This window comes from Letharia columbiana (assembly GCF_014066305.1).
Source record: "Letharia columbiana isolate WasteWater2 chromosome Unknown Sc0000039_s0, whole genome shotgun sequence".
Taxonomy (NCBI): domain Eukaryota; kingdom Fungi; phylum Ascomycota; class Lecanoromycetes; order Lecanorales; family Parmeliaceae; genus Letharia; species Letharia columbiana.
In genome coordinates, this window is record NW_023501083.1 from 273,055 (window position 1) to 294,737 (window position 21,683).

At 43.9% G+C, this 21,683-nt stretch overlaps 8 protein-coding genes across 8 annotated transcripts; 4 read left to right on the top strand and 4 right to left on the bottom strand.

Moving 5' to 3' along the window:
- Window positions 1-143: 143 nt before the first annotated feature.
- On the top strand, window positions 144-890 carry HO173_009336 (uncharacterized protein; the record flags this gene model as incomplete). Its single annotated transcript, XM_037311227.1, has 1 exon — window positions 144-890. One exon carries the CDS (start codon window positions 144-146, stop codon window positions 888-890), a length of 747 nt encoding a protein of 248 aa, XP_037161884.1.
- A 463-nt stretch (window positions 891-1,353) lies between these two features.
- Window positions 1,354-2,852, bottom strand: HO173_009337 (uncharacterized protein; the record flags this gene model as incomplete). The annotated part of the gene is made up of 3 exons (XM_037311228.1): window positions 1,354-1,798; window positions 1,897-2,520; window positions 2,812-2,852. 3 exons carry the CDS (start codon window positions 2,850-2,852, stop codon window positions 1,354-1,356), a joined length of 1,110 nt encoding a protein of 369 aa, XP_037161885.1.
- An 81-nt stretch (window positions 2,853-2,933) lies between these two features.
- HO173_009338 (uncharacterized protein) lies at window positions 2,934-4,959 on the bottom strand (the record flags this gene model as incomplete). Its single annotated transcript, XM_037311229.1, has 2 exons — window positions 2,934-4,086; window positions 4,145-4,959. 2 exons carry the CDS (start codon window positions 4,957-4,959, stop codon window positions 2,934-2,936), a joined length of 1,968 nt encoding a protein of 655 aa, XP_037161886.1.
- A 1,573-nt stretch (window positions 4,960-6,532) lies between these two features.
- Window positions 6,533-8,382, bottom strand: HO173_009340 (uncharacterized protein; the record flags this gene model as incomplete). The annotated part of the gene is made up of 4 exons (XM_037311230.1): window positions 6,533-6,975; window positions 7,167-7,709; window positions 7,958-8,122; window positions 8,184-8,382. 4 exons carry the CDS (start codon window positions 8,380-8,382, stop codon window positions 6,533-6,535), a joined length of 1,350 nt encoding a protein of 449 aa, XP_037161887.1.
- Window positions 8,383-8,852: 470 nt separating this feature from the next.
- HO173_009341 (uncharacterized protein) lies at window positions 8,853-9,942 on the bottom strand (the record flags this gene model as incomplete). Its single annotated transcript, XM_037311231.1, has 3 exons — window positions 8,853-9,184; window positions 9,240-9,401; window positions 9,450-9,942. The coding sequence occupies 3 exons, from the start codon at window positions 9,940-9,942 to the stop codon at window positions 8,853-8,855; spliced, it is 987 nt and encodes a 328-aa protein (XP_037161888.1).
- Window positions 9,943-10,307: 365 nt separating this feature from the next.
- HO173_009342 (uncharacterized protein) lies at window positions 10,308-13,079 on the top strand (the record flags this gene model as incomplete). The annotated part of the gene is made up of 4 exons (XM_037311232.1): window positions 10,308-11,747; window positions 11,801-12,180; window positions 12,232-12,583; window positions 12,639-13,079. The coding sequence occupies 4 exons, from the start codon at window positions 10,308-10,310 to the stop codon at window positions 13,077-13,079; spliced, it is 2,613 nt and encodes an 870-aa protein (XP_037161889.1).
- A 288-nt stretch (window positions 13,080-13,367) lies between these two features.
- HO173_009343 (uncharacterized protein) lies at window positions 13,368-14,735 on the top strand (the record flags this gene model as incomplete). Its single annotated transcript, XM_037311233.1, has 1 exon — window positions 13,368-14,735. One exon carries the CDS (start codon window positions 13,368-13,370, stop codon window positions 14,733-14,735), a length of 1,368 nt encoding a protein of 455 aa, XP_037161890.1.
- A 341-nt stretch (window positions 14,736-15,076) lies between these two features.
- Window positions 15,077-15,805, top strand: HO173_009344 (uncharacterized protein; the record flags this gene model as incomplete). Its single annotated transcript, XM_037311234.1, has 1 exon — window positions 15,077-15,805. One exon carries the CDS (start codon window positions 15,077-15,079, stop codon window positions 15,803-15,805), a length of 729 nt encoding a protein of 242 aa, XP_037161891.1.
- Between the last annotated feature and the right edge of the window lie 5,878 nt (window positions 15,806-21,683).

The following is a 21,683-nucleotide window of genomic DNA, read 5'->3' on the forward strand; positions in this document are numbered from 1 at the left end:
GGTCATCTTGATCACAATTTCACCACCTCCACACCACAAATATGCTACGATAGTAGAGCTGAATCCTGCCATGGCAGCCAACAAACCTCCCACCTCAAAAGCACCGCCCACCCTCTAAACACACGACCACAACGTAACCAGCAATGTCAACCAACCCCCTCCACCCCTCCCTCCTTCGCCCCCCAATCCTCCACATCCTCCGCGCCGCCGGCTTCACCTCCACCCGCCCTTCCGTCCTCGACACCCTCGTCGATCTCGCCTCTCGTTACCTGACCATCCTCGCCTCACACACAGCCCGCCATGCCCTCCTACGACACCCGTCCCAGCCACACCAACCCCCAGACACAATCACAATCACAGACGTCCGCCTAGCCCTCCAAGACGCAGGCGCTCTCTATCCGCAATTGAGCACAATGGAGGAACAAGTCCGCGGCGAAGAGGACATGCGCGGCATTGAAGCTTTCATATCGTGGTGCACGGGGCCCAGCGCGCTGGAAATCCGGCGCATTGCTGGCTTGGCGCCTGAGCCGTCTACAGCCACGGTTGACCTGAGTGCGAATGCAGCATTGGCGGGGAAAGCTGCGGCCGAGACGGTGGTGGTGGAGAGACCGGAGGATTTTCTGACCCAGCTTAAGAAGAAACATGCGAAGACGAGAGATGGAGAGGAGAGTCGGTGGGCTGGTACGGCTTTGGGGAGGGAAAAGGAGAGGGAGGGCGGGGTGAAGATTGAGGGATGGGAGGGGGTGGAGGAGCTGGGGGATTGGGCGGAGAGGTTTAGGAGGAAAGGGGACGGGGTGGTAGAGGTGGGGACTGGGGTGAATGAGCTGGGGGCAGGGAGGAGTGAGAGTAGTAGTCCTTTGAGTGAGATTAGTGCTGTTACTGCGACTTGAGATACCCGAAAGGCGAACGCGTGATAGAGAGGAGCGATGATTGGACGAATGCTACTACATACTCAGAAGATCCCTGAGCGATCGTTACTGGTACCTGAACAGGTTTGAGAGGGGAACGAACGGTCTTCTCGTGTTGGGCGCGGAATGCCCGTGGCTTGCAAGCTGTCAAGCGTCTTCCAACGATACTGAAGTACCTCCTCTCTGGAGAAAGAAAAGCGTCAAGAGCGGCAGGCCGAAAACCTTGAAAGGAACCGTGAGGTGAGATGATTGAGTGTTCCCTTTTAGCTATGCATAGTGTACAACAAAGCTCTCAGAATTAATCCTTGTATCGATCATTTGTCAAGTACACGAAGAAACGAACCATTGCACACCCGATTCGATCTCACAGCTCTCCACTTCCCTTCCACACATGCATCCCCACAAAGCACAACCTCCTCATCCACCATCATTTTCTATCCCAGACTTACGAACCCCCAACAGCCGCCCTTCCCGCACTCAGCGAGAAATCAATTCTCAAGGGTCTCCCACAGACCACTTTGCCTGACAACTCCTTCATAGCCCTCTCCGCACTCTCTACATCCGTAAAATCCGCATGCGCAAAGCCTCTAGGCTGTCCCGTCCTCCTATCAATTGCTACCCTCACATCAATCACATTCTTGATCTCTCTAAATAGACTATTCAAGTCGCGATCACTCATATCGAAGGACATGTTTCCTACGAAGAGAGTCTTGGTGGGAGGGTGCATTGGGCGATCCGCGGGGTTTGCGTAAGGCGTGCGTGGGGGAGGGACAGATGTGCGGGAGAGCGAAAATTGGACGGAGAGACGGCGGCCTTCGTAGTTTTGCATGTTGAAGAGTTCGATGGCGCGCTGGGCGGCTTCGACGGTTTCGAAGTTGACGTAGCCGAATCTATGTCAACCAGGCACAATATTAGCAACTGCCATTTAGGTGCAAGTGGATTTATGTGCAGGGGCATCTGAAAGAAGGCAGGGAAGACGGTGACGAACCCTTTACTCAAACCTCTCGGATCCATTATAATCTTCACATCAACCACCGGTCCCGCCCTCTCAAAGTCCTTCTTCAAGTCCTCGCTCCTCACATCAAAGAATATATTCCCCACATATACCGTTTTAGACGTCTCTGCAGGTGGAGCGTCACTGCCAGTTTCCGATCCCTGCGACCCAAATCCGGCAGCAGCACCAAGACTTTGCGCAGCACCAGTAACGGCTCCCCCAGCTGTTTGGGCGGCGGATTTCACTGAACCGGCGGTAGAGGAGGCTTGCTCGGTAGCTTTCTCGGTTGCGGACTTGACCTCTGATGCAGCGGCGCTTTCTTCGGCTTGTTCAGCGGGTGTGAAAGTGTTGGCATCAGCATCGGCGTCTGCAGAGGCAGCTATCGAGTTGTCGCCATGTTGGGCTTCGGTTGCTCCATCTGCTTCGGGCTCGGATTGTGTAGCTGGTTCGTCGGCGTAGTGTCTTCGCTGGAGGGGCAGAAAGGCTGCACCCTGGGATTTTCTGAAGGAGACTGGGTATGCGAGATGTGTAATTGATCGCGCTTTGCTTGCTGGTATCGAGATGAATACAGAGGGAGAGGAAGAGAGCACGCGCAGCGCTGTTCGACGGAGGCAGAGCCTTGGGTTGGAGCATTAGCATTCGCCAGGTGGGTGAAGGATTTAGGACCTACATTGTGATTACAAAGTACAAAGACAAGTGCAGGTTGGAGATGGTCTGCTTGGAGAGGATTGAAAGGAGTCTGGTGGATTTGAGGTCGAAGATTGGATCTGCGGAAAAGTTTTAAGTCTCTTTGGACCCTAGTCTCAGCCCTACCAAGGGACATGCCAAGAAAACGAAATTCAAAATGTGGGAAGTCAGGCTGTCGAAAGGCATAGTGACTACGGAGAGGGTTCTGTGTTTAAATGTTACACGCTGGGCTTCAAATTGAATGCTAAAGCTTTGGGAATCATGTTGTATTGCCATTCCCTTATATACTAGCTTCCGATCACCAATATCCAAGGCTCTTGGCCCATATTCCCGTAACGGTCCTCTCACAATCGCAGAAACGTAGCTACCAGCTTAGGGAAATTCGGAGTTCCCAGCCCTGTCACTGGATCCCACCCCGTTGTCGCTGTAAATCCCGGAGTCCCACACCCCATATTTCCTCCACTCGTGATATCGTTCAGATCCCCAGGATGAGCGTAAAGGACAGGATTGATAAAACCGACGGAGCTCTTTCCAATTGCAAGCCTAGCCTCATTGACAAGGGTGAAAATGGACGCAGCCACAGGCGAAGATGCAGAGGTGCCGTAGACAAGGGAAAAGGTGCCGTCGACTGCAATCACGTAGTTCGCGCCGTTGGCGGATATATCGGGAAAACCTCGAGTCTGCTGAGAATTGTTGTACTGAGCGGAGGTGTATGGAGGTGGGTGATTGGCAAAGAACGACTTCACTGCTGCCGCTTGGTAAGAGGGAAGAGGGAAGACGTTGGAGAAGCCGCCGCCGGAGAAGATGACTGTTTCACAGGCTTCTTCCGGCTGGGTGACCGAGGCGCCGGGCTTGATTTGTGTGGCTCCGACTGATGTAATGTAGGGGCATGTTCCTGGGAAGGATGGATTGAACCTGCCGGAGGTGCCATCGTTGTAGCTGCCGTTGGCGGCGATGCATTGACCACCGTTTCCGGCAACGCCGTAGTCTCCAGAGGAGTAGAAAAAAGTAGTTCCTTGAAGACCAAGCTTCATGTACTCATTGCATTGGCGCATCTCATAGAACGCGGTCAAGTCTGCTTCATTGTAGGCGTACGAAGTCGAGATAACCTTCGTCGCGGCAAAGCCACCACAATTCTCGGGGCCTTCGTAGCCACCGAAGGGATCAGGATAGACAGCGTCCTGAGTTGGATCATCTCCTCCCTCGTAGGTACAGTATGAGCCGTCGATGGCGTCGAGGAAGTTGTTGAAAGAAGCACCCTCAATCAAGTCTCCCGCTTGATACAGTGTGACGGGCTGGGGATTGACCAGAGTCATGGCATACTCAAGATCCAGGTCCGACTCGCCGTTGTATTCGAAGCTTTCCTCCGTCGTCTGCAGGACACCACCATCGATGGAATCGAAAGTAGGAGTCTTCTGGACTTGGTTCTTGGAAAAGTTGGCAAAGAAGAGATCCAGATCGCCCTGAAGATAGGCTTCCGGTGTGTATTCAACGATGCTGAGAAAGATGTCTGGTTAGCAATATTTAAGTGTGTTCAGATAGTAAATTCACATACCCAAAGCTGTTCTTAGAATTTGCAGCAAAGTTGGGAGGGAAGCTGTAGAGCGCACGCAAGCAATCAGGCACGATGAATTCGTCACAGGTTTCAAGTTCTGTGATGATACTCTGAATGTTGATATCAGCTCCCTTCTTAGGAAGATAGCCACCACTAGGGTCTGTGATCTTGTGCACGGCGGCCTTGGATTCTACCGGCACTCCTGCAGCAGCAATCGTCGGCGGAGCTCGTTTCTCGAGGGGCATATCTCGCTTCTCCATGTGTCTACCTTGAGGGATTTTCGTGTCAAAGTGGACAGTGGGCGTGATAAAGTCCACATGAGGCTGGACAAATTCGGGGATGGAATAGTCCTTGCAACCGACATGGGGTTTGCCAGTGGTATGCTTGTGCATGAAGAATTCCGTCTTCAGCAGATTCTCGGCCTCGGCGACGGTAGCATCGAAAGTCAACCATCCCATGGACTGAGACCTGGAAATTCGCTCAGACGAAATGCCAGAGCTCTTCAACCACACAGTTACCGCATCGAAAGATTCTCGGCTGGGTGCAAAGGTCTCGGCAACCTTCTTTGCGGACCAGTGTTGCCCGTATTTTGGTGAGCTGGGATGGGAAACTTCCATGAGGAACTCTTCGGCTTTATCCAAGTTGCTTTGCTTGAGTCCGATCCGCATGGGCAATATCTCATGGCTGGGGAGCTTGTTGTGTCTTTCCCAACCGAAGGGCAAAGTACTACGCTTCTCATGCAGGACATGTGTGGATGAGGGGGCAGCAATGACGCTGGCCACCAAAGCCCCGAGGGTGAGGAGAGTAAAACGCATAGTGAGAGCAAGCTGTTGATTTCACCTGATGGGAAAGATCTGAGAAGGTGAGGGGCCTCTTTAAGAACCAGTTTTTCGAATGCATCACGACCTGCAGGTCCAACCGTTCTTTTCTTCACTCAGATACCTTATCAACAAGTGCAGCAGACATCTCCTCCCCATGAGGAAGGAGATGTGGTGGTCCAGGTCGCATGGAGAAGCAGGTGGCAGGCGCTGAGGTCACTTCCAGAGCAGGAAGCTGACCTGCATACAGCAGTCTTGTCTTAATTCGAGGTGGATGCACGTGAGAGCTTATCAGCTTGCAGCCAAGGTGCAACAAAAACTACCGTGTGTGTGTGTGTTGGTCGTCGGTACTCGTGAGCAAGGAAAAGAAGGATGGAGGTCATGCTACGTAGTAGACATGACAAGTACTTTGTCTAGGCGTCGCTCAAGATAGAAGGAGGGGTGCCCATTAGCTCTGAGATATAGATTAGCTTGTAGACACTAGGAGGATAGTCCGAGACACCTACCTTGGTTTATCGACTTTGTCCTTTGGTGTGAAAGTTTCAAGTACCTAAATCCCACGTAACGGATAGCTTGACGACAATAATGATAGGTACATGTCGGCTTATATACGGTGGGTGTGGTGCGCATATAGATGTCGTCACCGTTCTCGGTCACACTCGCATTGCATAGATACGGTTTGGAACATTACAGTATTCTCCCATTATTTGCTATCGATGAACAAGCTCTGTTCATCTCTGTTCTTCTGTTGCATGTTACGGCCTAGGTCGTGTGCTTTTCCCCAAGGAGACGGCTATCAACAAGGTGACCCTTTCATGCAAATGGCAGTGTCTATCAAGAGGCGTTTTTCCGACCTGCTGGAAGTGGTTACTGGCAGTGGGAACTCCCAGGATGAGGAGGATCTTGCATGACTAGGCTGGTGAAGTCGGATGGTGGGATGGTTGCCTCTTGCTTAATCTCTCTAGCGCTCCTGTAATATTCTACCGGAGAACTCCCGCTTGCATCTTGTGCTGGTAGCATATTAAAGAACAAGGATCAGAAACCCTTTCGTAATGTAGTGGGATAGAAGAAGATGTAGAGTCCAGGGACGAAGTCTTCCTCAACACCCCACCAAGCTAGGTACCTGGTAAGCTATGCTATATAGGGTTAGCCTGCATAAGGCTCCACATTGCCTCAGTTCTCAGACGTGTCTAATACCACCTACCTTTTACCTCCTTGGGTGACGATCCGATCTCTTTCCGGTAGTAGGTGGTGACACCTGAAGGAGCGTTGGCTTCGACGGAGACCAGGGACTATGTAATCGAAGATCATGCATGCAAGAGCCTCAGGTATCTTGTGTACTGTACGTAGTTTCAACGTTCGCAAGCTAATGGAGAGTAACTAGTAGATACAAGTACAGGAAGCAATAAGGTACCCTCTAATGAGGTTGACCAAAAGCGAGTCGGTAGCAGCCCCGGGCCTGCTAGCCCTCGGCGCTCCAGGCGGGCGCTGCCGCTGACTGCGATAGTGGCGAATTGGCGATGCTCTGCTGTTGATCTTGAAACGGGTTCCCAACCTTGCTTGTCTCCTTCTACTGTACAAGACTTGATCCATCGCCATCGTAGCTCATCCAGCTCGTAACATGACTCTCCCCGGTCTTCTTACCACCATGGCCTCCATCCAGATTTGGATGCATCACTGATCCATCCGCTGTTTGGCGAAGGCCGCCATGGCCACTACTGTTCACTCTTGAGGGACTGGGTGTTTGCCGGGGAGTGTTAATCGAAGAGCGCTCGGCGTTGGGCGGAAGCTCGGCTGGGATGTGGAATGCAGGTACCTCTAGCTCAGGTTGCTTCCCGATTGGGTCGGGCGTTGAACCCAGCATTTCGGGACCTGGCTGGATGGGTGACCAGGGCCGCGAGGGTGAACACGGATCGCTTCGCTTGTATGCAGCATGTCCGTCAACGCCTGCATTGTTCGTCCCAGGGTACCACAAAGAATTATGGTCAGCGTCTCTGGATGCAGGAGCGGTTTCTGTGCAGAGCGATTAGCCTATATGCATGGTCCACTGCAACTAACCGCTAGGAACATCCATAGAAGTGCCCGAAAGAACGCTGGTCACGGGAAGAGGGATGATCATACGGTCAGGGAGGTACCGCTTAGAGGCACCTTGTTGGGATAGCTTGGTTGGAAGGGGGTAACTTGAGCAGAATCCCATGACTTACCACTACCATCTTTATCTTGGAAAGCATTCCCTGCGCCACTCGCATCAACTCCTTGCAATCGCAGATCATTGTCCTGCTCAGTCGCCCGTACTTTGTCCTCTGTGCGTCTCTTATGCCATCTGAGTACGACCAATATCAATATCAATGCAATGATGGCCCCAATGATAGCTCCAACGGTTCCAGCAGCGACTGCTGCCGTGTTTGAGTGCGAAGACGAGGAAGAATGCACAGTCGCAACTGGTGCTGATGAGGTAGCTGCGATAGGAATTGCTGTATGAGCGGATGTAGGAGGAGGCGTTGAACTTGCTTTGCTGGAAGAAACTGTTGAACTTGTTTGACTGGAAGCCGGGGGAAAACTCGAAGAAGAGCGTAGATTTCTGGAAGAAGTTGAGGGAGTTGAGGGAGTTGAGGAAGTTGAGGAAGTTAAGGAGGTTGAGGAGATTGGAGAGGTTGAAGAAGTTGTCTTGGTATGAGCCGTACTGGTCTTTGTGCTGGTCTGAGTCGACGTAGCAGCAGCAGCAGAGGCTGATGATATAGCAGCAGCTGAGAAAAGATTCATTGTCAGTTCGCGTGCGCCTAGAGTCTGTACAAATGATAAGATATCATCATTATTACCATGGTCGCAAGATTCCTTAGTAGATTAGCCCTCGAAGTACCCTGTCTCATCGCAAACAAGTTTTTAAAATGAGTATTCAGGAGGACATGCTGGTTGAGCGGCCCTCTTCGTGTACTTGAGTGATTAAGAGACGTATGGCCTGGCCGATAGGGTTTAAAAGAAGAACGCTACTCACCAGATGTGGATGCAGCGGCTGCCTCCGACGAGGCACTGGAGCAAGGATCCGGATCAAAGCAGCCATAGAAGAAGTAGCCGGGCAAGCCGCAAGTAGTGTTGTAGAATGATTCAGGAGCACAATTTTCGGTTTCAGAGGCGCGCTTCGTGTACTTGACTGGCACTCCTTTGCACAATCAGACACGCAAGGTCTGGTGGGCGAGGTTCGAAACAGAAGCGTGGCTCACCTGATGTGGACGCGGCCGCGACTGTTAGACCCTCGCAAGGATCAGCTACAAAGCAGCCATGTGATTCCTGATTGGGGTCGGCACAAGTCTCGTCGTACCATAAGGTTCCAGGAGGGCACACTGCTCCTTGAGGAGATGTCGGGGTACCGTCCCGCTTCGTGTGCTTCGGTCTGACTTGCTTGGAATTGAAAACACCCATGGCGTGACGATGTTTAAGGGCAAAAGAGAGTTACTCAGTTCACACGATTTGGTTGTGGGATGTGTGGATGTGTACATGTGAGAGAAGTGCTGTTGCTCGAAATTGCAGTGTCACGTCGAAGTGACGAATTCACACCGCAGCGGCTGAAAGACTGCCATTGGCTCGATCTCGACTATTTAAGATCCGCACTGCATACTGCCAATTCTACTATCAGGTCCTGATTCTTACAATGACTCACACGAGAAGTATGAAAGCTTGGATTCTTACTTCGAGACCTTTTCCCCGAAAAGCACATGCAGGTGTAGGTGCCATTCATGACCCTCCCCACAGTCCTTGGCTTGCATTATGGAGGTGTTCGAAAATTAAATATTCCAGTCTCGACTTTCTCTCGCATTGGGCTTCCAGCGGTGGACTTCGGTGAACTTCCCAGGTTCCATTTGAAACCTGTACTTGACCCATTTCTTCTTGCTTTACCTTCCAAGCCTCATAGACGCTTTCGCGTAGTTATGCAAAGCTCTCAAAAAGACCTGATACCCAACGCCAGTGTTATCTTGCATGTGGTAAACCTCGGTTAATCGAACTTGCCAAGGGGGATAGCCCTGCAGTTCCACGCTTGGTCCAAAAAGCACAAGTAGATCCGGCTCCCCCATGACACTTTCCGTGATCTCCGCATCTACCAAGTCCAAGGATATGTCATTTGGGGACAACTTCTTCCGCTGCGACATCTCTGCCAGGGTCTTGGTCAAGTCTACAAGAGTTGAGCGACCATCTTCGGCGGAAAGGAGGAGTATCGAGAGATGGCCTAGGCTCCGTCATCAGCCCCTTATGCGGAATAATGCATAATAAGATTGACGTACCTGATAAAATTGACACACCACCCTCTTCAGAGCTGCCACCATTCAGATAAGAGGGTACGTGAGGCGCTCGAACCTGGAGAGATGGTATATAACGTCCAAAGTAATTGTGCAGTTTCTTGGTGACAGTCCGATGAGTTGTTGGAATGTAGGCCTTCAAGATACCTTCGTCAGATCAGCATCGCCATATCTCTTCAAGACGATGGATCATACCGGTCCTTTCATATACGCTGAGCATCGGTATCCCCACGCAAGAACACCATGCCGATATCTCTGCCACCTCATCCATCAAAGCCCCCAAGGCCGCAGTGCCCCTCTCCTCTCCTTTCAATTCTAGAATCACACTCAGATGCCCCGGTATCCTGCTGAGATTTTTCACGTCTTGCCGAATAAGCTCTGGCGCTCTATGATGGTAGTAAAGAATGGCAAAGACGCGATCGAGAAGGATATGATAGGTCTGCCGTATCCGGATGTAGACTGAGAATAGCGTATGTATTATTATGAAGACGAGCAGATGCAATTGTTGTTTTAGGAAAGTCTGGACAGGCTGCGACCTTCGTTTTCGAAGAGCTGGAGCTGGAGTCCTGCTCAAAGGAGGCGCTGGAAGGTAAGGGTTGAGCATATCCTCCCTCTGCTCGGGAGAGAGGAAGCTGCCTTTGCTTCGAGCATCTTGCCGATATATCTTTGTCTCTCGAGAAGCGACCATCTTCAAACAAGGGACAGGTGAGAAAAAGGCGAGCGAGACAGTATATCCGCTTCCCAGAAGAAGTTGTGCTACGAGGCACACTGGAGTCAGCTGTCAGGCACCGTGGTTGATACTAACATTCCTAGATTAGTATTCAGGATGAGCAATCGTAGTATACAGAGCATTTTAATGGTGCTGTCAAAGAGTAGCTGTGCCTATCAAATGCGGCGAAATTCCGCACGCGGCAATCCACTGTCAAGCTCCTACCCTTCGATCAGCTCCAACAGTGCACCACAACTCGAACTATGATGCTTCTCGTGTGGAGGTCACGGTCTTTCTGCTAATGATAGTGATTGCTTCGTCACCAGCTCTTATTGAATAGCAGAATGCCAGCCACCTCAAGCCAAATCTCAAATTCTCACCCCCCTTCGACTTACTCCGCTAGATCAGTATTTCCCCAGGCACCCATCTTCACCCTTGATACCTTCTCAGATCGTGACTTCATTGTCAAAGACTTTGTGGAAGCTCTTTCCGACAGCGCCGTTCCTCCCAATCGCAGATCCGGTCCAGCGCATCAAAGCAATGCATTCGACCCAAAGCCCCTCATACGCAGCTTCGAGCATGCCCTCAACCGAATGGGCGATCTCTCCGGAGACTTGGAATCAAAGGAAAATGAACTGTCGGGGGCAGTACGACGAGCAGAAGCACAGCATAATACCAATGTCCAAACTCTAAGCCGAAGGCTTGAACAGACTGTCAACTCGTTCAACCTTCTTGACGCATCTCTCAATGGGGACCAGTATGATAATGGAGGCAATGAGGTGGTGAAGATTGGTGAAAAGCTTGAAGATCTTGACAGGCAACGGCAGAGGGCGTTGGATGCGAAGTTTCTGATCCAATGCTGGATGGAAGTCAGCGAGCGTGGCGAGCTGATATTGCTGGAAGACATCAGGCGGCAAGGCAGCGGGGAGGGCAAGGTTAGATGCGCACGTATTGCCCGACAATTGATGAGGATCAGTCAACGACTTGAGCCTGAGAATTGGACCCATGTCAACGGCAATGCAAAAGAGGTCAATGGCGTCAATGGTACCTACGGAAAGGACTACGATCGAACAAGGCGGCATCACAACACCAGAGAGCTAATTGAGAAGTTCTCTGAAACGCTGGAAAAGGATCTGCTCAAGTCTTTCGACGACTTCTACCGAAGGGAAAATTTCGAGGGGATGCGAGAGTGTGCCAACGTTCTTCACGACTTCAACGATGGTGCAAGCGTCATTGCAGCTTTCGTCAATCAGCACGATTTCTTCATCCAACGGAACCAGCTCATCACGGACGAAGTCGCTGGAGATGCTGAGACTTGGGATCGATTGGCAGATCCAGATGCTGAGCCTCCTAGCGTTGAGCCCACTCTTCAGTCGTTGATCGACGAAGTCAAGGTTGTCATGCAAGAGGAATCGATCATCATCAGGAGAGCATTTCCTTACTCCGACCAAGTGCTGGGAAAGTTCCTACAACGCATTTTCCAGCAATCTGTACAGCAGAGGCTCGAGATGGTCCTCGAAAAGGCCAGCACTATTTCTTCGCTTGCTTTTCTGAGATCTTTGCAAGCGGCTAGGGCCTATATCAGTACCTTGATAGACGACCTAAAAGCCCACGGCCTTACTGAGCATCCAGAACCAGCTTCGCCGCAAATTGCAATCATTCTCGATCAACAATTTGACGACTTATTTGTACCATATTTTGTTGGTTCGTCATACATAGAGCGTGAAAAGAGGAATTTGGAGGAGTTATACTCGTCGCTATTGTTCAGATTTACTATCTTTCACGTAAGACCTCCCTATCGTTCTGATACCGAGACTTCTCGCTGATAAGGGTACAGTCTCGAAGGCGCAAGATACCCACCACGTTCATGAAGTCTTTAGCCAAATCAGGCAGTGAAATGTTAGCATCTGCTCGGGATGCGTACGTGGAGCGTTTAGACTCATCAGATTTGGCTCCAGCACAAAAGGCCATGCTTCTCAGAGTGGCAGGCTTGAAAGACTCGGAGAGCGCGAAAACCCAGACGGAGATTGAAGTTACAGAACAAGACGGTGTTCTGAGTATCGACAATGCTAAGCGTATGCTGAAATGGCTTGCCGAAGCCGTAGGACGAGGTTTGGAGCTCAGTGGAGGCAATGAGACCCCAAAAGATGTTTTCGCTCTCCTCCATCTCTTACTGGGAAACATGGGCGAAATATATCTCGAGACGGCATTGGACTCGTAAGTGCTACGTCTACACCTAGTACGCTCATTGGTCTAACAACATGCCAGCGCAAATGACATCGCCGCCAGCCAGGAGACAGCCAAGAACGAGCCGGATCTATCATACCTGATCGGCCTGCGCCCAGCTATCGGTATTATGAATCTAATGAATACCTGCATCAGGGCTGTGCTCATCCCACTGGCCTCTGCCAACGTAACGATACGACGCGACATGGAGAAGACCGCCAATCTTGCCTTAGACAGAGTGGAAGAGAAAGTCAACAGTATCATGCAAAGATCCATTGACGTTGTCATCACATGGGTTACAAAATTGCTCGCTCGTCAAAACAAGACCGACTTCCGGCCTCGAGATGATGCTTTAGGCGGAGGAGGCGCATGGCTCGAGCAGCTTCAGACGCCGGTGCGTCCGATCTCGAGCATGTGATCCCTTATCCCAGCGCTAATACAATCATTAGACCTGCCTGTCCATCTTCCAATTCCTAACCCGCATCTACAGCCTCGCCTTAACAGCCCTCTCCCCTTCACCCAACCTCATCGCCTTCCTCACCGAACTCGCCACCACATTCCGCACCCTGCTCTTCGAGCACTTCAAAAAATTCTCCGTGAATGCAGCCGGCGGTATCGTGGTCACGAAAGACATTAGCAAGTATATCGAGTTACTAAAACCTTGGCAGCTGGACCCCAGCTTTGAGCCGAGTTTTGAAGTATTGACCGAGATTGGGAACCTTTTCGTGATAGGGCCGGAGGCGCTAAAGGAGAGGTTGAGGGGGAAAGGTGGTGCAGGAGTAGGTGTAGGTGGTGGTGGGGCGTGGGAAAGGGGAGATATGCGGCCATACGTGCTGAGGAGGGAGGATGCTGGGAGTGTGGGGGTGCAGAGTGTGCTCAGTGCCTTGTAGGAGTGAAGACCTTGTGGAGAGCGCGTGTAGATTTGGGTTAGGCGGCGTACAAGCATGGCATTCGCAGCGTTATCTTAGAAAGAGCGATAGATACCCATTTGTTCGTCGAATAATCACCTTTAAGATTCTTACCTCTGTGCTTATGTTAACACAAAATCCCTAGTTCAACCCTTTGCGATTTTGATATACCGTATTTACTCCCCGTGTCCGCCATGAACAAGCGGCGAACTTTGATAGGGCTGAAAATCACGGCTTTTCTCCGGCTATTTATCTGAATACTCAAGGGAGATGCGTCGAACTCGCACAAGACTAGAACCAGAAGACGAAAAACGCCAGAAGCCTTTCGTATCACCGCAACATAGACTGCTACTCTTTGATACAATGTCATCTTCCAACAACATCTTCTCCCTCTCGGGCCAGTCCCTTAAGCTCGACACTGCCGAGCACATCGAGCCCCACCTCAAACCCTTGATCGCCTCGAATACAGTCACAGAAATCCACCTTGGTGGCAACACACTCGGCGCTCCAGCCTGCGAGACTCTCGCCTCAGTGCTCAAAACGAAGATAACACTCCAAAAAGCCAAGCTAGACGACATATTCACATCGCGCCTGCTCTCTGAAATCCCCCCAGCGCTCTCGTCCCTCCTCACGGCCCTCCTTGAGTTGCCGAACCTACATACCGTCGATCTTTCTGATAATGCTTTCGGCCTGAACACGGTGGAACCACTTGTAAATTTTCTGTCGAAGCATGTGCCCCTGCAACATCTCATATTGCAGAACAACGGTCTGGGTCCCAACGCGGGTACCCTGATCGCCAACGCCTTGACCGCCCTCGCCGAGCGCAAAGAAGAGGCCAGAAAGTCTGGAAAGGCGGTACCAGACTTAGAGACGGTAATATGCGGCCGCAATCGGCTCGAAAGTGGCTCGATGTCTGCGTGGGCTAAAGCATACCGAGCGCACCGGAAGGTCAAGATGGTCAAGATGGTGCAAAACGGCATTCGCCAGGATGGGATCAGCCTGTTATTGACAGAAGGATTGGTATGGTGCCAAGAGCTTGTAGTACTGGATTTGCAAGACAATACTTTTACGATTACCGGAGCCAGGTCATTAAGTCAAGTTGTTGCGGGATGGAAGCAGATCAGAGAGCTGGGGATTGGCGACTCCCTATTAGGCAGCAGAGGTGCCGTTTTGTTCGCTGAGGCCCTAGGGAAGGGAAACAATGGGCTGCTGGAGGTATTGAGGTTGCAGTATAATGAGATTGACTCCAAGGGGGTGAACGCCCTGCTAGTCGCGGCGAATGATAAGCTGGTGAAGCTGAGGAGGGTGGAGCTGAATGGAAACAAGTTTTCGGAGGACGATGAGCCTGTGGAAGGGTTGAGACTGCTGTTGGAGGAGCGGAAGGAGAAGGCAGGCGACGCAGAGGGGGAATGGGGATTGGATGAATTGAGCGATCTGGAGGAGGAGAGCGATGAGGAAGATGAAGATGAAGATGAGGACGACGACGACGAAGCAGAAAGAGAGGAGCAAGAGGAAGCGGAGCACAAGAGGGAAGGTATCTTGAAGGATGCGGACCAAGAAGAGGCCCAGAAAGTCAGCCAGAAGAAGGATGATGATGTGGACGCTCTGGCGGATTCCTTGGGCAAGACCGAGATCTAGACCCGGTTCCTGCTACCTCGATAGATTTATTCCCCCTGCCTTCTGTTGCCATCGCGGCGCACTGCCTATCCAGTCCCTTATCGATATGACATCCAGACCACTGTTCTGGTACAAGTAGCAGGCAAGCTGCCGAAAAACTATCTTCCTAAGGGACCGAGGCCGACAACTCGCTTGTTGGCCAACAAAAGAGGTTTGGCGTTTGGGCTGCTGATTCAATGTTGTTTGTCCGCCTGCACCCCGCCATCGACTCACACTTCAGCATTCTTCTTCCCACGATATTAACAGATTCTCGCAATGGCTGTGTTCTTCCCCACTCTCCAGCCCTTCAACAACCTCCAAAAATGGCCTTCGCCCAGATACCGGCTCCAAGTGATACCATCATGACCGAGCTATCCAATCTCAACAACATCATCACGGATCGCCTCGTTCTGCGTCCTCTACGTTTTACCGATAGAGACGTGATTCGCTTCTTACGCTTCAATCCCCAAGTCGTCGCTGCATGCCTTGCACACAGAAAGGCAGAGACAGAGGCGGAATTTGATGCGTTTCTGGAGCGACTAATGGAGGGTGGTAAGTGTGTGAGTCATTGTGTTGAGCTGCGGGTCTCTTCCCAGAGTGAGGGCGAGAAGGTGGAAGCAAAAGAGCAGAAGTTGACGCAGGATGAAGGAAACGAGCCCAACAGTGCGGATAAGGAACATAGAGAGAATCATATCATCGGCGTCATGGGTGCCCACCGCGTCCCAGAGATCGGCTACATGTTCCTACCTGAGTATTGGGGGAAGGGCTACGCGACTGAAGCTTTGAAAGCATGGATGGAGTGGTATTGGATAGCGTATCCAGGAGGCCATGTGGAGAGGGAATATCTGAACGCGATCACGTGGCCAGAGGCGGTAGGTAGCCAGAATGTGTTGCAGAAGTGTGGGTTTATGTTCCTGCATAACATTCAGCAGGAAATGGACAAAAATGGAGAAACAGAGGAAAAGGAGGATAAGGGTAAGGAGTTTGTCATGCTTAATCTTTGGATTGCTGGGAGGCCACCTTCTAGGAGAAACAGTTTAGCATCCAGCTAAGCACTAGGGGTTTCTTTAACTGCGATCACGCATTGGCAATGTACTCGAAAAGGTCAACACCTATAACGAAGCTCGGATGTTAGGTAATCCCTCAGATGAAGTGTCAATTTCCTGTGGACATCTCCCGAGTCTCAGTCCATTCGGGGTATCAAGCTGGTAGCATTACGAGTCGTGGAAACCCTCCAACCAGACTGTTTCACGGACGAGAACTTGGCTTCTCATGCTCAAAAACTCAAAGTCCTATCGATTTTCCTCCCAAAAGATGCTAGTTTTCCTAGCAGTGCGCCTGCTGGTCACGAACGTGCGCAGCCAGTTATGCTACGTTCTCACCCGACATGAAACCTTCTCTAAACCTGGCCTCGAGTTCTCCAGGGTCGGCTTCTATTCACCTACGAAAACAAAATGAATACACATTCACGCCGTCGCCAAAACCTTCTTTCTCGCATGACTTTGTTATGTTCCTTTCTCCTGAGATGCATCCCCAAGTTCATATCTTTTAATTACTACAATTGTGCCCTTCTGAATATATACGTGTGCAAGCATCGTCTATATAAGTTGTTTTGGACCTTGATCAGGATCGATATCACACTTCATTGATACTTGGAGTTACTCTTTTGACCTTGCTTCACAAGCTTCTCTCAACATGCAGACAGCGCATCTAGTTCCTAGCTGGTTGGAGTGTTGTACCGATAAAGCTACTATAAGACTATTTCAGGATCTTGATCCCGTGCATTTGTCAAAAGTCACTGAAAGAAGTTGCGCTTGTCCCGGAAACTTTAAGGTGGCTCTCAGAGATGCATCCTATGTTTTGCTAACAATATCATTTCAGAATGATCTAGGGATGCTCATAGAGATGGCTAGGGCATCATAGGCAGTTCCAGATCCCTAGACGAATCCACTCGCTTAATCGAATTGATCGAATCCAACGAGATCGTCAACTACCACTTCAAAAAAGCTGTCAGCACCTTTTTGGCCTCACACAACTAGCGAGCCAGCTACGGACTAAGCGTCAAGGAGATGATCTTCATGGCTCTACGTCTGTGCTGCCAGATTTTAGAACTTACTACCAACGAAGACCACTGAGCAGTGGTCTTCGATCTCGGATTACATTTTCCAGAGAGGGCCCGAGAATTCTTACCGTCTCGAGACTTGATTTCATCGACAAGATTAGCGTGCTCACATGACGCCGTGAGGTTACCGGCTCGCTGGCTATGGATGAGAATCGGCGGCGATAAGCCTGCTACAATTTTATACTATATATCAGTATATATAACGAGTAAAGGCCTATGAATTAAATTCATAATCATTTTTTTAATTAGGGCTATCGAGTAAATAGATAAGCGATCTTTAATAAGCGAACTTTAATAAGCGATATTTGAATTCCTTACGCTTTAATAATTATAAAATTAAATTTATAAATTTCTTTTTTATCTAAAAAGTCTATATTTTATTTTATAATTTAAATAAAATATCTTAAAATTTTAATAGAAAATAAAAAAGTTATTTTAAAATTAAATAATATCTATTTATCTTTTAATTAAAGCTATTTAACTATTAAGCGAATTTTAATAAGCGAATTTTAATAAATAATATTTAAGATCTTTACTCTTTAATATTTATAAGATTAAATTTTAAATTTTTTTATATTATTAAAAAGCGTAATTATCGCTTTATAATTAAAAAAAAAATTAAAAATTTAATAATAAATAAAAAAATTATTTTATAGATAAATAATATATATTAATTTTTTTAATAAGAAAGTATAAGAGAATTCTTAAGTTAATTTAATTAATTTAATTAAAGAATATAATAAACTTAAATTTATACGCTTTTATAATTTGTTTTTAAACTTCTCATTTTATTCTATTATTAATATAAGATTATTATATTTTTTAATTAAATCGACTAAATTAGCTTACTAATTCTCTTAAAACTTCTTATTAAAAAAATAGATATATATTACTTATAAATAGAATAACTTTTTTATCTTTTATTAGATTTTTTTTAAATTATAAAGTAATAATTACGCTTTTAATTAATATAAAAATTCTTAAAATTTAATCTTATAATTATTAAAGAATAAAAATTTTAAATATTATTTATTAAAATTCGCTTATTAAAGTTCGCTTAATAATCGAATAACTCTAATTAAATATATATTATTTAACTTTAAAATAACTTTTTTATTTTTTATTAAAATTTTAAAATTTCTTTTATTTAAATTATAAAATAAAATATAACTTACTTATATATAAGCTTTTAAATAAAAAAGAAATCTATAAATTTAATCTTATAATTATTTAAATATAATAAACAAGTAAAGACCTATAAATTAAATTTATGGAGTTGAATTTTTCATTTTTCTAAGTCGAATAGAGTTGGATTTTTCTAAGTTAAATGGAATTTTAGTTCTAGCCCTAAGTTAAATCGAACTCTAATCGCTTGCTGTGCGTTTTTGACCTACTTTCACTACTACGAAATTAATAAAGAAGGTGAAAGCCCTAACTCTAAGTTAAATTAAACTCTACTTACTTTCTATATAATAAATAACTTACTTCTATTACTATAGATCGCTAATTAATTATATTCTTATTTAAAAAAGAAGTATTTACTTAATAATCTTATTTTTAATATACCTCGCTAATTGAATAGATTATCTTCTTAATAAATCGTCTAGAGTTATAATTAATAGACTAGTCTTATTAATAATTTAATTTAGAATTATATATAATTAATTATAAGTAAAAACCTCGAGATATAGATATAAATTAATCTACTATAATAATTAGCCTTAGATTTTATTAATTATTATACTAAAGGTTAATCGAATTAGAAATTAAATATATCGAAAGAGAGTATATAGATCGTTTAAATTAGGCGGAGTTAGAGGGATATATAATATATAATATTATTTATTATTATATTCGCCTTTAAGAATATAATAATCGAGTATTTTAGATTTAATATACTTAACTTATAGACGTATCTTATTATATAGATTTATACGCTACTTTAAATTTCTTAATAGTATTATTATATAATTTTATTTTAACTTTAAATAATAGAGTAAAAGCGAGATTAATTTAAAGATATTTATTATTTTAGTAAGTAGAAGAAAGCTATCTTTCTTATTAACGACTTAATTTCTATTATTATAAACGATCTTAAACTTAGAGAACTTATTAAGAACTTAATTATTAAATTAAGCGATATTCTTATTAAAGATGTAAAGAATCGCCTTAGATATATAGAAATTAGCTATTCGATATAGGTTAAGATTATTATAAATAATATTAATTAGCTAAGTAATAAAGTTATCTAATAATTACCCGATAAATTAATCGATAGCTTCTTATTCTTTAAAGCTTATTAAGATATTATTATCTATATCTAATAGTTTTTAAGCGAATTTCTCTATATTAGTTTAGCCTTAATTAGTAAGATTAAAATTTCGAAGTCTTATATTTTCTATTAATCTAAGAATTTAAATATAATTTTAAAGATAGAATATTCTTAATATAGCTCGAGCGATATAATCTAACTTAGCACTCTTAATAATCGAAAAAATTTAACGAAAATTATTATAGAAGTATATAATTATACTATTAAAAGAAGTAGAGTTTTTTTAAATATCTTAAAGTATATAATTAACGGTCTTAATATCGTAGCGATTTTATATAAAGATCTCGTCTTAGAAAATAAGCTTAATTGCCTTTAATAATTAAGCTAAATTAAACTTTATTAATATATTATAATTAAATTAAGTAATAGTATTAAAAAAGATCTTAAAGCGAGAATAAGTAGTAATATTATCTTAAAGGAGAATAAAGGTAATATTAGATAAAGCTATAGCAATAATTATCTTAGAGTTATTTTATATTCTTCGCAATACGATATTCTAAAGTATAGTCTTATTAATATCTTTATAGTTATTAAGAAAAAAGAGTTAGTTATTAAAATAAGAGATCGCGTTTTAAATAGCGTTAATTATAGTAATTTAATTATTATTAAAACTCGTCTATATTTAATTTTAGATATTAATTTAATAGCTATATACTTCGCGTAGAAGTCGATTTTAATTATTAATATAATACTATTCGTAGTTTTATTAAATTATAAATAGATTAAAGTTAATAATAAGATTAATATTCTTTATAAAGCTAATATTTTTTTTAAGCGAATTTAAATTAAATAAAGATAGAAGTCTTCGACGACGGTTTATTTATATTATATATTATTCGATAAAGAGAGAGTATAATATTAAGTTTAAGGGATATAAATAAGATTATTAAATAATCTAAATAAAGAATAATAAGTATTAGTTAAGAAATGTACGTAAAATACGAGTAAAGAATTAAATTATTTATGGGTAAAAAAAGAAAAAATATATCTAGCGCGAAAAGTTTTAGTAACTAAAAAAAGAATATTATATTAAAAAAAGTCGCGATATTTTAAAATTATTATTAGCGCGATAATCTTCTTATTCTATAGCTTAAAGCACTTTAATTTATTAAAGAAATTATTAAGAAAAAATATATCTAGCGCGAAAAGTTTTAGTATATAAAAAAAGAAATATTATATTAAAAAAAGTTATAATATTTTAATATTATTATTAGCGCGATAAGCTATTTATATTACACTTAAAGTATTTTTACTCGATAAAGAAGAAATTATCTATATATCTTAATTTATAATTATTTTATAGATTTAGAGAGTTATCGAGCTTATATTATAGTAGAATTATTATAAAGAGATCTCGTAAGGCGTATTCTCTCTATTAAACCGCTACTTTATTTAATATTTAATTTTATTCGATATTATTATAAAATAAGTCTTTTACTATATAAATACTATAGTAGAAAGAAAGAATATTATTATTTATTATACGTAAGTCTTTAAAGAATATAGAATTTAATATATTTAAAAGAAGATATCGTAAATAGAAGAGCTTCTTAGCGTTTAAATTAATATAGTATATTCTTTTAATAATATCTCTACGTCTCTAACGTAAACTTTATTTAAATATATCTCGCTTATTCTTTTTTTAGATATATTATATTAATAGATCGATATAAAAAAGATCTTTTATTTATCTTCTCTATCGATATTATTAATTTAGCTAAAAGAAGACTATTAGTTTAATCTAGCGTTTATATTCTATATTAATTATATAGAATAGATTATTATTATTATTAAATATTACGCTTTATTAATTTAAAAGATAAATAAATAATCGTTTAATAGGAGAATTATAATTATATAATTTAAAGTTAAAAATTCTTTAATAGACTTTTATAGAGCTTACTTACCATATATCTTAATACTTTTAAATCTTATTTATCTAATCTAGCCTTATATCGTTTTAATTTATATCGCTTTTACACTTTATTTAAAGATTAATCTAATCGCTACTCTTATAAACGTATTTAAAAATATATTTATAGATTTTAACGTTAACGTAGATCTTTATATTAATATAAGCGTTATATTTAATTAATAAATAAAAATTATAGAGTATTATCTAGTAATTCTACTTAGATTTATTATCTAATATCTTAATAGATCTACGTCGATAATATATAAAATATTTAAAATCTAATTTAAAAACGATATAGTCGCTAAAGTTCTTCGAAAATCGCTTATTATATATATTCTTATCTAAGTTCTAATAAGATAAGATAGTATCTATTCTACTAATAGTATATTAACTATAGTTCTTATAAAGTATATATCTAGTAATAATTATATAGAGATTAAGAAATAGATTTTAATTAGAAATCTTAGTATTAATAACGACGTTAATCTTAGCGACGCTAAAGAATCGATCTTTAGAATATAAAATAATAAGAATATAGATATACGATAGATCTTATTTTTA